The sequence below is a fragment of the Colobus angolensis genome, unplaced genomic scaffold, assembly GCF_000951035.1.
Source record: "Colobus angolensis palliatus isolate OR3802 unplaced genomic scaffold, Cang.pa_1.0 Scaffold56, whole genome shotgun sequence".
NCBI classification, from domain to species: domain Eukaryota; kingdom Metazoa; phylum Chordata; class Mammalia; order Primates; family Cercopithecidae; genus Colobus; species Colobus angolensis.
Window position 1 is genome coordinate 5,065,817 of NW_012119154.1, and position 15,077 is coordinate 5,080,893.

The 15,077-nt window shown below is 42.4% G+C and overlaps 1 protein-coding gene across 1 annotated transcript in view; it reads right to left on the reverse strand.

Annotated features, from left to right (window-relative positions):
• Positions 1–13,573, reverse strand: part of CMTM6 (CKLF-like MARVEL transmembrane domain containing 6) — a 26,056-nt gene extending 12,483 nt beyond the window's left edge. Inside the window, exons 1-2 of the mRNA XM_011961542.1 lie at positions 12,972–13,573; positions 1,112–1,288 (exon numbers count right to left, since the gene is read on the reverse strand). Coding sequence (XP_011816932.1) covers positions 1,112–1,288; positions 12,972–13,109 — 315 coding nt within the window. The 5' untranslated portion in view covers positions 13,110–13,573. The remainder of the gene's footprint in view (positions 1–1,111; positions 1,289–12,971) is intronic.
• Positions 13,574–15,077: the final 1,504 nt, after the last annotated feature.

Sequence of the window (15,077 nt, forward strand, 5' to 3'; positions counted from 1 at the left end):
GAGGTTGCAGTGAGCCGAGATTGTGCCACTGCACTCCAGCCTGGGTGACAGAGCAAGACTCCATCTCAAAAATAAATAAATAAAAATTATTTCATGTGTCATCTCACACATTCAAGTATACTCAAAAACATAGGGTCAGGGCCAGGCATGGTGGCTCACGCTTGTAATCCCAGCACTTTTGGGAGGCCGAGGTGGGTGGATCACTTGAGTCCAGGAGTTTGAGACCAGCCTGGGCGACAAGGCAAAACCCCATCTCTACAAAAAATATAAGAATTAGCCACGTGTGGTGGTACAAACCTATAGTCCCAGGTACTGGGGAGGCTAAGGTGGGAGGATTGCTTGAGCCTGGGAGGCGGAGGCTGCAGTGAGCTGAGATCATACCACTGCACTCCAGCCTGGGTAACAGAGTGAGACACCATCTCAAAAACAAAACAAAACAAAAAACCTTATCGGGTCAGCATACTAAGTGTTAAAAAGGTAAGCATTTCTAATTTTGTAAAAAATAAGACTCTCAAGTAGTTTTTATTTTTATAAGAAAATGTATGAATAAATTCAACAAATGCATTCTTAATTCACTCATAGACAACTTTTCATAATACCATTAAAGCAAAATATAGGAAGAATTACACATTGTTTTATTTTCCCTGATCACTGAAGCTTTAAGCTTTAAATGTTGTTTTATTTTAAAGCTCCAGAAATATTTCACATTAGTTCACTACTCTATCTCCAGTGTCTAGCATATAAATGCCTGGCATGTAATAAAGGCACACAATTAATAATTGTAGAACGAATGAGTGACACTCAAAAGTGAGAAATCAGAAGTGACAAAATCCTAGGCTTTTTTTAAGTCGAATGTGCATTACATGAAACCACCAATAGCTGTAAACTATTGGCAGTATCTGCCACTCTCACTCTGATCTCACTTTCCCTCTCTATCATCCCCTCGGTAGCAAAAAACAGAGGTGCTTAGAAGCAGAGCCAGTTGGAACAAGGGATACTGTCTTTTCATGTTGCTGAGTTTTGAAAACATTACTGCTTTAAACAATAAAACTATGCCAGATTACAAAATAGCTATGCTCTTAATATGGGGATGATATTTTCTCATGCTTACCGATGATTTTACTTTTGTGGTATCAACTCTCTCGTAAAATGGAGTGCAATACACAATCAGTATAAGGAGACTCAGAAGAAAGGCACTGCAGCTTACAAACTCAAAAAAATAAAGTCCTCCACACAAAGTACACTGTGATACAACTTCTTCACAGATGAAGGCCAGCAGAGACAGCAACTACAAATGAAGCAAAACATTTTACTTAAGTGTTTTTCAGAGAACCTACAGTATTTAGAAAGCTGTTTCTGAATAATACATTTACTCAAATATTTAAATATTTACAATGAGGAGACTATGGCAAACAAGATTAATGAATAAACCTCACCTACACGGAACTTACAGTTTGGCCGATTTGAAGGAAATACAGGTAAATAAAGAATTAACCCATCGTGTACTAATGCCAGAACAAGGGAAATACATAATATTGTTATAAAAGCACACAGGAGAGAAGCTCAACTTTGGGGTCAGGAAAGGCTTCCTGAAGGAGAAAGCTGAGACCTGAAGAACGGAGTCAGTTTGGGGGATGAAAGATTAAGGAAAGAAATTCCCAGCAGAGAAGCAGTACATAGAAAGGCCCAGAAATAAGAGCATGGCACCTGCCCCCTGACCCAACATACAGACAACACACACCCTGACCTCCAACTGAACTGCCAAAGTGAGTCAAATCAACACGGCTCAAGTATAGAGTTTGAGGGAAGAGAACGGCAGCACAAAAATTATTATATGAGGCTAGAGAGGTAAGCTGAGGCCGGATCTAAATGTCCTCATTAATTAAAGAGTCTGGATTTTAAGGGTTTTAAAGTAAAGGTTGACAATGATCAGGTTTATGCTTTCAGTAGTTCTCACTGGCTACAATATGGAGAAGGCACCAGAGGTAAGGCAAACCTTGGGGTGGACATCCAACTGGGAAGCTGATGTAGGAAATCAGGGCAAATAATAGCGAGTAGACAGCAGCAATGAAGGAGAGTGGCAATCACTGAGAGATGCAGCAGAAGCTCTTATCGCACAGGATGCAAAAGCTCGTATCAGACAAGATGCATACAAATAATATGGAACATAAGATAACACATATGTACCTTAAACATTTTAACTTAAAAATGCACAGTTATTAACAATCTTTTGAAGTGAGTTTTTTCTTTATGGGTCTACTGACTGGAATTCCACATTTTCTGCATTACTCACTTTCATCATCTATGGACTACCACTTCCAGACTGATGTTATCTGAAGTGAAGTGACATCTTAAACACTTGAGAAACAGAGTTCAGAATCTTTCTAGAGTCAGACTAGTTTTACCAGCCTTTTACAGTTGCCTTGCTCTTCCTTAATTCCATGGCAGATAAATATTGTAGTAACTTATCTTTCAGTCTTTCCAAAGCATTCAATTTAGTTTTAAAAAAACAATTCCTTTTCACACTCAGTTTTAGCTTTGTAGTATTTAACTGTATGGCCATAAAAGTATAGTTAGCATAAACCAGTATGGGAACAACTCAACTCAACTGATAACAGAAGCAAGAGTTTGGGTGTGCTAATGAGATGCCTACTGGCCACGGCAGGCTGTGGGTGACCAGTGTGAGGTCAGGATGCTTGGTATGGTGAGTGGAGAATGTTAACTCTGGTTAACTTGGCAACTCAATTACACACAAGTGGGTTTTAACTACTTCCAACTGCTGTGTATGTGATACTAACATACTGGTCCTCACTGAAGAAACAGTCAGGTTTTTTTCTTTTTAAAAGGCAAGGGTGCTGGGGAAAGAATAAATTCAGTTTTAAATATGCTGTGATTGAGGAGGTCTGTGGAAGAGTTAGGTGAAGATGTAGTTGGAAAGCAAATGAATATATGATCTGGAGCTCAAAGGAGAGGTCTAACATGCAGATAAAGATGGGGGAGGCAGCAGAGTGGGAGGGTGAGATGACCCAAAGGAGGAAAGACAGCCTTATGTGGAAATGTGAGGAATCCAAAGATTTCTAGGATATGCAGAGGGGAAGAAACCAGCAAAGGACAACCAGGAGCAGCAATCAGAGGGGTAGTAGACAAGAAAAAAGCATTTACACACACACATGCACAAACACACAAGTAATCAAAAGTGCTAAATGCTACTTAGAGGTCAAGTAAGAACAACACTGAAACACCTACCTTAGATTGAGCTATAAGAAGGTTACTGGTGACATCAGCAAGAAAAGTTCCAGGGTAGTCGGGAAGAGAAGCTCGATGACAATACTGTGTATTGGGAAATAAGGGGAGGGTAAGGCAGTGAAAGACAGACAGCACAGGCAGTAAGTGTGGCTGGGAAAGAATGGCCAGATAGGGCAGTAGTGGATGAGGTCAAAGAGAAGGGAATTTCAACATGGGAGAGAACTGAGCATGTTTAAATACTTATGCAGAAACCAGTAACATGGGTCGATCTAAAGACAGAGGTAGAAAAATGGCTCTCTAAAGACAGGATTCAGGGCTCAGGTTTGGGGCTAACTCTTCTCTAGAAATAGAAGGGAAGAGAGTGAAGAAGAATATTTTGCTTGGGCAGTTTGTGTGCGTTTTGTGGAAGCTGAGGGAATTTCCTGCTGAGGGCCAAAACCATCAAAACGACTGATGACCTAAGTTACAGGCTAAAGGGAATTCCCTTCTCACACCAGTCAGGCCAGTAGAAGCAACCAGACAGGTTAATGGCAACAAGATTGTTACCAAAATCAACAGACACATTTCATAGTAACAGTAAATATCTTATCCTACAAAACATTTTCATCAAAAAGAGTCAAGGGTACAGTCATCCTGAACAACAGTTCAGCATGGCTGAACTGTTTAAAAACTAAGCATATATCTACCATATGACCCAGTAACAGAACTCTTGGCCATCTATCTCAGAGAAATGAAAACTTAACGTTTGTACAAAAACCGGTACATGAGTGTTTATAACAATTTTATTCATGGTAGCCCCAAACTAGAAACATCCCAGATGGCCGGGCGCGGTAGCTCAAGCCTGTAATCCCAGCACTTCAGGAGGCCAAGACGGGCGGATCACGAGGTCAGGAGATCAAGACCATCCTGGCTAACATGGTGAAACCCCGTCTCTACTGAAAAATACAAAAAAAAAAATAAGCCGGGCGAGGTGGCGGGCGCCTGTAGTCCCAGCTACTCGGCGGGCTGAGGCATAAACCCGGGAGGCAGAGCTTGCAGTGAGCTGAGATCCGGCCACTGCACTCCAGCCTGGGCGACAGAGCGAGACTCCGTCTCAAAAAAAAAAAGAAACATCCCAGATGTCCAATGGTTAAAACTGTGGTACATCCATACCATGGAATATTAGCAATAAAAAGGAGCAAACTTGATATATGTAATGTCCTAGATGAATCTCCAGAGAATTATTCAAAGTAAAAAAAAAAAAAAAATCCAATCTCAAAAGGTTACATATTGTATGATTCCATTCATAGCCCATTCTTAGAATAAAAAAAATAATGATGGCTAACAAATTAGTGGCAGCCAAGAGAAAGGGGAAAGGTGTGGTTACAAAGGGGTAGCACAAGGGAGCCTGTGCTGATGGCACAGTTCTGTATCTTGACTCTGGTAGTGATTATAGAAAGTTATCCATGTGATATTACACAGAATTACACACACACACACGCACATACAAATGAGTGCATGGGACCTCCCTGTTTTTTTTTTTTTTTTTTGCAATTTCCTGTGAATCAATAATTATTTCAAAATAAAAAGTTAAAAAAAAATTCAAATCTGTACTGGTATCCAAACCTTTAAGGGATTTCCTCTCCCTCCTACTGCTTATACAAAATGTATATATCCCCACAACTGCAAAGAATTTATATAAAAGAAAAAAATAGATATCCCTCTGATGTCCTGTAAGTTAGTGAAGCATGAAATAGCCCAACATGTCCCAAACAACTTCCTTCAGACAGGTGTTAGGTAAGGCACTCCCAATCATTACACCACAGGATACAAAGTGACAACACCAACACAAATCCCAGAAAGCCACTGTGTAAAGACACTTCCTTAGTCTCCTATAATCAGAATTACAGGATGAGTTCTAACATGACTATGGTCTAATAAAATACTAAATATCTGACATTTCACTTGCCTTTTTCTTGCCTCTATGGTAAATCTTGTCCAAGTTTTGAAAGTTTCTCTCTGAGAAATTTACAAAATATGCCTCAGGCGTATAAAAGTCAATTAACTGAGAGAAGATACCAGCCTAAAACTCTAGGGTCTGGGAATAGTTGAACCATTCATGTTACAATTAGATTACTAGGCACACTCATGTGTGAAGGCTATATGCCTATAAAATGTTATCTGTAGGACAGACACAGGCTGCTTGTCTAGTCTCGGTAAAAAAAAAAAAAGGATGGGATCCAGCTTGTCCAGAAGCAGTCAGTCTCAAGTCATTACAAGTCCTATTCCAAATGTATTAACAGGTGTCATTCTTACTGACCTTACTGATCTATTGCCTCAGAGCAACAGTAAGAGGCAGCTCGACATCTTAAGAGAATGAAGGAGTACAATATTAAGTATGGACATCTGGCAGGGCACAGTGGCTCACACCTGTAATCCCAGCACTTTGGGAGGCCAAGGCGGGCAGATCACTTGAGTCCTTCTGGCCAACCTGCCTGGCCAACACGGCAAAACCCCGTCTCTACTAAAAATACAAAAATTAGCTGGGCATGGTGGCATATGCCTGTAATCCCAGCTACTTGGGTGGCTGAAGCATAAGAATTGCTTGAACCCGGGAGGTGGAGGTTACAGTGAGCCAAGATGGCGTTACTGCACTCCAGCCTGGGTGACAGAGCGAGACTATCTCAAAAAAAAAAAAAAAGTTTGGACATTCCCTAGTTCCCATCTCAAGTTAAAGGCCAAGAAATTGGCACTACAAGCTATAGTCAATATGAAATTCTGTTGGCCAGGTACGATGGGTCACACCTGTAATCCCAGCACTTTGGGAGGCCAAGGCAGGAGGACTGCTTGGGCTCAGGAGTTTGAGACCAGCCTAAGCAACATGGTGAAACCCCGTCTCTACCAAAAAAAAAGAAAAAAAATTCTCTGACTACCCATCTCTGAGGCTACTAATCTTCCTCTGTAAGCTCCCACAGCATTACACAATTGCTAGTTCAAAGTGTACTTGAACTAGCAACACTCCAATACTGTTCTATGTACAGGAATATGTAATGATGGAGTAATAAGCTCAGTGTACAAGAAACAATACTAACCACACATTTTATACCACATTAACTGAGCATTCATTATATGTAGGTTAGAAAATCTCAAGAAAATGTTCTAAGGAGCTGGAGAAGGATGAATGGAAAAGCAGGACTCAAACCAGGGAGACACACACACAGAACCTGGAGAGACAGATGACATTCTAATTCTAGGTGGAGGAGGAAAAAAAACATATTCATAAGGGCAAGAATTTGCATAGTAAATCCAAAAATGATAATAAGGCAACTGACCTAACTGGATGGGGATGAAGAAAAAAATGGTTTAGGAGTTGGGTGTGTGATGATCATGCAAGGGAATATGGATGTCCAGATAAAGGCAGCAGGGAACGCCTGCCTGGTTTAGTAGGTTAGAAAACAGGAGGAACAGAGGATTGGGTGGGGCCTAAAGGAATTCTACAGAGTATAGGAGGGAAAAGAGCAACTAACAGAGGATAAGCAAGCCACAGGAAGTGTTATTAAAAAAAGAAAAAAGAAAACTCCTTAAAAAGCACCAAGTAAACATACTCCAAACTGTTTATCATACCCTGACACCTGGCAGTGTGAGGGGTAGGAAAGTGGTTTCATTTTAATATTTTTAGTTGATTTTTTCTTTCTGGTAAGCAGACACTCTTTTTTTTTTTTTTTCTTTGAGACGGAGTCTTGCTCCGTCGCCCAGGCTGGAGAGCAGTGGCTCAATCTTGGCTCACTGTGAGCTCCGCCTCCTGGGTTCACGCCATTCTCCTGCCTCAGCCTTCCCAGCAGCTGGGACTACAGGCACCCGCCACCACGTCCAGCTAATTTTTTGTATTTTTAGTAGAGATGAGGTTTCACCGTGTTAGCCAGGATAGTCTTGATCTGCTGACCTTGTGATCCGCCCGCCTCTGCCTCCCAAAGTGCTGGGATTACAGGCATGAGCCACCACACCCCGCCAGCAGACACTTTTTTGTATTAAAAAGAAAAAAGAGTAAAAGTTGGTCGGGCATGGTGGCTTACGCCTGTAATCCCAGCACTTTGGGAGGTCAAGGCAGGTGGATAACGAGGTCAGGAGTTTGAGACCAGCCTGGCCAACATAATGAAACTCTGTCTCTACCAAAAATACAAAACTTAGCTGGGCATGGTGGTGCGCGCCTCTAGTCCCAGCTACTCAGGAGGCTGAGGCAGGAGAATCGCTTGAACCCGGGAGGCAGAGGTTGCAGTGAGCTGAGACCGTGCCACTGCACTCCAGTTTGGGTGACAGAGCGAGGCTTCGTCTTGAAAAAAAAAAAAAAGCGTAAAAGTTGAAGGAAGAATTTCGAGAAATGAGTGGTCGCTAGCATTTAATGCCGAAGTGGTCAAGAATAGGAAGAGGGAAAAATGTCACTGAATTAGCTAAGAAGTTCATAGTAAATGTAACCCATAAGTAAAAAGGCTCAATTATTATTTTTTGGTAAACAGTTTTTTTCTCAACAGCATGAAGTCATCACACTAAATATTGCTTACTGAATATTAAGCTAAGTACCTAACAACTGTATACCCAATGTAACTCCTTTTAATGACATAAAATTTTACCCAAATATAATTAAGGGAATTATCAAGCTTTTAATGTCAGGAGGGCCATTAGAGGGCATAGTCTCCCACCGTCATGTTTACAAAGATGGAATTAAGCTACTGACAGATTAAGCCCCAAGTTAGCTCCGCGCAGACAAGACCCCAAGTCTCTGACTCCCACTCTGTACTTCCTCTCCCTATGAAACACTGTTTGTTAAATTCCTTTTACGAGTATGTATGTTTGTGTAGCTTTTCCCTGTAAGACTGGCTTTGTGAAGTTAAACCCACAGTTCTGTATATTTCCCTTAATGTATTAAATCATACATTAAAAACAATTTGCTAGCATCAACAGATTTGGGAAGTCTCAGTGACTGAAAGATGATCTTACAGCTCTGGTTATTTAAACACTGGATAATTACTATCCTGCATCTGTCTCTCCATTTCAGTTTCACTACCCTTTCTTTTTCCTTTTTTTTTTTTTTCACTACCTTTCTTTTTCCTATTGCCAGGTTGGAGTGCAGTGGCACGATCTCGGCTCACTGCAGTGAGCCTGCCTCAGCCTCCTGAGTAGCTGGGATTACAGGCGCACGCCACAACACCCAGTTAATTTTTGTATTTTTAGAAGAGACGGGGTTTCACCATGTTGGCCAGGCTGGTCTCGAACTCCTAACCTCAGGTGAGCCTGCCTCAGCCTCCTGAGTAGCTGGGATTACAGGCGCACGCCACAACACCCAGTTAATTTTTGTATTTTTAGAAGAGACGGGGTTTCACCATGTTGGCCAGGATGGTCTCGATCTCCTGACCTTGTGATCTGCTTGCCTTGGCCTCCCAAAGTGCTGGGATTACAGGCATGAGCCACCGCACCCGGCCTCAGTTTCATTACCTTTTCTGAAATTTCAAGTGTTCCTTAAAATGATCACTATATTAAATACGAATTCTCCATTAATTTAACAGTCTATTACTTATATTTTATAAAAAAAACTTTTAAATGTTTGTCATTAATTATAAGGCTCCATCTACAAAATGATATGAATTATAAATTAATGAACTTTACTATTAAAAACCTTGTAGTTCTAAGTAAAGTTCAAATTTAAAAATCCATTGGTCTGAAGAAACAGTCCAGGCCTCCCTTGCCTTAGGCAAATATTTACTCTTAGAAACGTTCAAAGATACAATTTGCTGACATTATGGATCTTCCTCAAGGTAAAAATAGAACATTTCAATTTACTACACATCAGTTTTCATAATGAAAAGAGCATTAATATAAGAAATGCTTCTAAGTAATTTGTTTCTTGGTACTTATAGGGTAACATTTATAATGTAATAAATTGAAAAATCACTGGCGATTTCTAAAACTGCTTGCCAGATGAGCGACTAGAATCCCAGTACTGTGCAGCTATCAGGACAGTCAACTGACTGCACGGACACAATGTGGAGCTTGTTGCACAGAAAATTACACATATTTAGGTCACTGCACCAGCATATCAGCAAGCAATTAGGTTACCAAACGTCAATTCTCCCCTTAAAACAAAAACTCCCTCAAAAAAATTCACAAAACATGAGGCCGGGCGCGGTGGCTCAAGCCTGTAATCCCAGTACTTTGGGAGGCCGAGACGGGTGGATCACGAGGTCAGGAGTTCGAGACCATCCTGGCTAACACGGTGAAACCCCGTCTCTACTAAAAATACAAAAAAAAACTAGCCGGGCGAGGTGGCGGGCGCCTGTAGTCCCAGCTACTCGGGAGGCTGAGGCAGGAGAATGGCGTAAACCTGGGAGGCGGAGCTTGCAGTGAGCTGAGATCCGGCCACTGCACTCCAGCCTGGGCAACAGAGCGAGACTCCATCTCAAAAAAAAAAAAAAAAAAAAAAAAAAAAACATGAACATATGGACAAATGTAAGGATAGTATAAACTGAAAAAACTGCATACAGTTAGGACTCCAGTAACTCCTTACACTGAATTCTCAACTGAGCATTTCTTCTTAAGCTCCGGAAGGGTGAATGGTAGTTGGGAGATGCTTAGGGTTTTAAAAAAATTTAGGTCATATCTAAATGGTAGACACAGCTATGTAACTTCAAGAGACAAAGAAGCTACGTTCTTTTATCTCTAATCTCCTCTGTATACAGGCTCCACTCTCTATCCCTTCAATGTTCAGTTCTGTAATAGCAAACCCCATAGAGCCTCAGAAGTTTGAAAAAATTTTTTAAGAGTGGAAAGGGCCGGGCGCGGTGGCTCGAGCCTGTAATCCCAGCACTTTGGGAGGCCGAGACGGGTGGATCACGAGGTCAGGAGTTCGAGACCATCCTGGCTAACACGGTGAAACCTCGTCTCTACTAAAAAGAAAAAAAAAAAAAAACTAGCCGGGCGAGGTGGCGGGCGCCTGTAGTCCCAGCTACTCGGGAGGCTGAGGCAGGAGAATGGCGTGAACCTGGGAGGCGGAGCTTGCAGTGAGCTGAGATCCGGCCACTGCACTCCAGCCTGGGCAACAGAGCGAGACTCCATCTCAAAAAAAAAAAAAAAAGAGTGGAAAGAACCTCAGAGGTAATCCAATTCAACCTCCGAAGACTCTAATGTTAGAATTTCCTAAGTATATACAGTGTCTGGTTTTTAAGTTTTAGAGCAAGCTTCTTTTCTCTTGTAGGATCTTATAGATTCTGTTAAGATTTATGGGTCCAGAATAATATACTCAAACATATAAGTGTGTATTATTTTGAATAAAATTTTACAGGGTTTGCAGGTCCCTTGTTAAAACACCTCCTCTTCTGATTATGGGTTTCTCCATTACAGTTGTTTCCTTACTGGAGCTCCCAATTCTGTTTAGTTTTTTTAAAAAATTAAACATCTAAAGTAAAACAACCAATCTATCTAAAGGAAGAATGTGAGTTAAGGCCTTGCCTATAGCCCCAGGCTGGAAGACAACTTTTACTGACTTCATATGTAACTTTCTTGGGACTTGCTGGGTAATTCCTGTAATATACTGTTACTGTGAAGAGATAAGACATTATCAAAACAGACAAAGCAGGAACAAAAAGACAACCATCCAAGTGAAAGGCAATAATGAAAAAATACTTTTAAATCTCCATATTAGAGGCATTCTTGTGACATGACAATTTCCCCATAAACAAATAAATAGATTTCATAAAGAGATACTAGTTTTTATTCTTTCTCCATTTCTTCTTATGAATCATGGAGAACAAATACAATCTAACGATCTTTTAAGGCAAATTCATCTTCTCTGTGTCCAAGTATAACATTTACCACAAACATTTCTGGTTGTGTTCCATGTTTTCTTCTATAATAGCAATAAGGAAGGAAACTGGTTATGTTCTAGTCCAAAGAAACGAAACTACAGTTTACTAAACTATAAGAAGGTAATGAGAAAATTTACTTTAGCTTTGCCACTTTTTATTAGAAAGAAAAAAAATAAAGGCAACTGAAAACAGGAGATTTTGTGGGCATCAAACCAATACAGATGATTTTTTTGAGCAGCAAGAATGCTTCAGATGGGCTGGGCGCAGTGGCTTACGCCTGTAATCCGAGCACTTTGGGAGGGCCGGGGAGCGCAAATCACCTGAAGTCAGGAGTCTGAGACCAACCTGATCAACCCCGTCTCTATGAAAAATACAGGAAAAAAAAAAAATCAGCCGGGCATGGTGGTGCGTGCCTGTAGTCCCATCTACCCAGCACGAGAATTGCTTGAACCGGGGAGGCGGTTTCAGTGAGCCGAGATCACGCCACTGCACTCTAGCCTGGGCGACAGAGCAAGACTCCGTCTCAAAAAAAAAAAAAAAGTTTCAGATGAATATTCTTTTCTGTTCTAAAGAGTTCTATTCACGTAGAAAATTTTAACTTTACTGCAGAGAAATACAGCTAATACCTAAAAATCATGTGACAGCTGACCAGAGAAGAGCAGAAGGAAGAAGGTAGAAGGAACAGCTTATGCAAAGGAACAGTGGCAGGGAGGAGCCCCTGATGCCTCGTAATAAATTAAAGGTGGCCAGTGTGGAACTACCTACAGGGAGACTGGAGAGAAAGATAAGGCCAGCTCCTACTGGGTTCCATAGGCCGCATTATCCCTTGCTTTCAAATGATTTCCCAGTCATCAGCAGATGTGATCATTTTGATCGCTGAACAGCCGATTTTCCGACTTCTGTTTTTCTACTCAATAAAAGTAGGTCACCTGAGTTCTAAGAATTTAACTTCTGGTCATTTGAGTTGTAAGAATTTATTTCCAAGGAAACCAAAGAGCTAATTTTTACTTAGAATGGTTAAAAAACAAAACAAAGTAAGACAAAACAAAACTCATAAACATTGTAAGCATTAGGATTTTTCCTAAACTGGTTCTATTGCAGAAAATGTTGCTCATCAGTGGTTGAAACAGTACATAGGAGCGCAACACGACTGTAAAGTGAATAATTTAAATCCCAAAGATGCTTTGATGTTTTCACTAATACGTTTATGATACTTTAACTGCTTAAAATAAACTCAATAAAACGGAAAGATGCATACCATGTCCTAGTTCTGCTATCCGCACGTACTCACAAAAAGCTGCCCTTTTGACTTTCCACTGAGAATCCATATTGCTCAATTTTGAAATAATTACTTTCCAGTCAATATAAAACTTTTAGAAGACAATTTACTGGACACACACACACATCTCAATGCCACGCGTGGTATCGCAGGACTTTGTCCAGCAAGTTAAGCTGCCCCCATGGGCTCGCCGCAGGAAAACCGCAAGAGCCAGAGAAAGATAAACACGAAGCGCTTCACGGTCTAAATACAGGCACTGTGGGCGATAATGCAGAGTAGCAGCAGGGAGAAAGACGAAAGTCGCTACAGAGGATGGGTAAAAGATGCTGAAGTGGCTGACTTGGGTCTCCGACGCATTTCCTGAGCCCGCCTAATACTGGGTGGCCCCAGGTCGTGGGATCCCGATGGGGAGAGCCATGGAACTGGGGGCCGCCCGGCGGAAGGGCAGAGGGTAACGCCCCCTTCCCCAGGCGGAGAGGAAAGGAACTAGAGGTGTGGAAACCGCCTCTTACTGAACAACCAAGCTGAAACGAAGCAGCTCGGCGGCCTCCCAAGCCCGGGCCAGACCCCGCTCCCCGGCCTGGGCTCGCCCTCCCTGACCGCGGACTCACCAGCTGCAAGCCCTTGAGAACGCGCCGGTGCCACGGGAGCCGATCCAGGAAGAAGTAGGCAGCGAGGCCGCTCCGGGGGCCTCTGGCGGGGCCCGGGTCCTCCTCCGTAGTGGGGCTGTACACCGCTCCGTTCTCCATCGCCTTGGGCCGGTGAGCACGGCGGCCTCAGCAACCGGGCCGCTGACTTCTCGGACTCCAGAAGTCCCCAGTAGCGGGGAGGCGGCCGTCACTTCCTGGGCCTCTTCCCCTTCTTCCGTCCGACTCCGCCCCTTCCTGCCCCCGCCCTCTGCCCGCCCGGTCCCCTCTCTCAGCAAACTTGCCTGTTAGCTCTTGGGGTTTTTCCTATTTTCATCCAAGGATTGAGTTCTTTCTGTGAGCCTTTGATGGGTTTCTCACCTCCCTCCATCTTTCATCCTGACATTCGTTCATTCACTTAGTATTTTTGCGTACTTTCAGTGTGTAGTGAACCCCGTTCTAGGTGCTTGGGAGACAGCCAAGTACCACCCAAAATCACAGGATCCCTAGTAACAGAGACAGACAATAAACAAGAAAACAGATGAATAGTAATTTCAGATAGTGATAAGTGACGTGAAAATATGACACGAAAATAAAGGATTCAGCACCTCTGGTGGCTTGGTAAATTTAGTTAAAATAAGAAGGAGGAGGAGGAGGAGGAGAAGAGGAAGGAGAAGGAGAAAAGGATGGAGAATTGGGTGCTCTACTTAAATGGCCACTACTAAACTGAGTGGTCAGGAAAGGCCTCTCTGAGGACCATGATCTTTGAGTTGAATGAGACTCAAAGTACGAGAAGCCAGGCTTGTAAAGTTCTGAGGAGAGACTTTCATGCAAGTGCAAATGTCCCGAGGACCAAATGAGTTTGGCTCAATCTAAAGCCCAAAGGTCTGTGTCCCTAGGGATAAGTACAGGAGGAAAGGAGATGTTGGAGATGTAGGCAAAGGCCAGATAATGTGGAGGCCTTGCAGACCAAGAGAAGAATTCGGATTTCATTTTCAGTACAATGAGTTGTCTGTAAGGACTTTCAGGATGGCTTCCTCCCGCGTCTCCCCAAATTCCATTTAGGCTCACTTTTCAAAATCATTTCCTTTGTCTCTTTCTTGGTCACCAACTGCTACACCAAAATTAACATATCACGTATGTTAATTTTGTGTGAACTTGTCAAGGAATGCAATTATATTTTAGCAACTGAAGTTGATTGAGTTACAGGATCTTCACAACAATATAAAGTAGGTTCAACGGTGTAAAGTCGGTTACCTTCATTCTCAAATGAGAAAACTGAGGCCAAGAGGCTGAAATCATATCCAAGGACAAACAGCCAGGAGCAGCTGGAATGCAGGCCTAAGCAGTCTGACTCGAAACCTGGCTGCTAAACACTAACCCAGAAAACGTCAGCTTCTAACTATGGAAGAGAGAAGGGTTTCTGCTGCCATCAGCGGCTACATCTTCTCCGTGGCCCCAAACCTCCCTTTCTTCTTCCAGTAACAAAGGAAAGCTCCCATTCAAATGAATAGAGACAAGTAGATACTGCCCCGCAGGGGCCACCTTGAACCAGCCAGAACTACCCTTCTGTCTTTGATTACATGCATTCTGAATGTCCTCTCAAGGCCAACATGCCACCAATTCTGTCCAACAAAAGAAGGGCATTTTCACCAGGGCTACAAGGATTCATTGTCCCGTTATTCTTCAAGTCACTATCATCCCAAATTGGACATTACTGATGTCTAAAATTTCCTTTGAAATTCATCCAAAATTAAGATGAGTTGATGAATAGAGAGATGGATAAAAGATTTGTGATAGGCCAGGCACAGTGACTCACACCTGTAATCCCAGCAATTTGGGAGGCCAAGGCAGGTGGATCACCTGAAGTCAGGGGTTCAAAACCAGACTGACCAACATGGTGAAACCCTGTCTCTACTAAAAATACAAAAATTAGCCGGGCATGGTGGCATGTGCCTGTAATCCCAGCTACTTAGAAGGCTGAGGCAGGAGAATCGCTCAAACCCAGGAGGCGGAGGTTGCAGTGAGCCAAGATTGCACCGCTGCACTCCAGCCTGGATGGCAGAGTGAGACTCCATCTCAAAAAAAAAA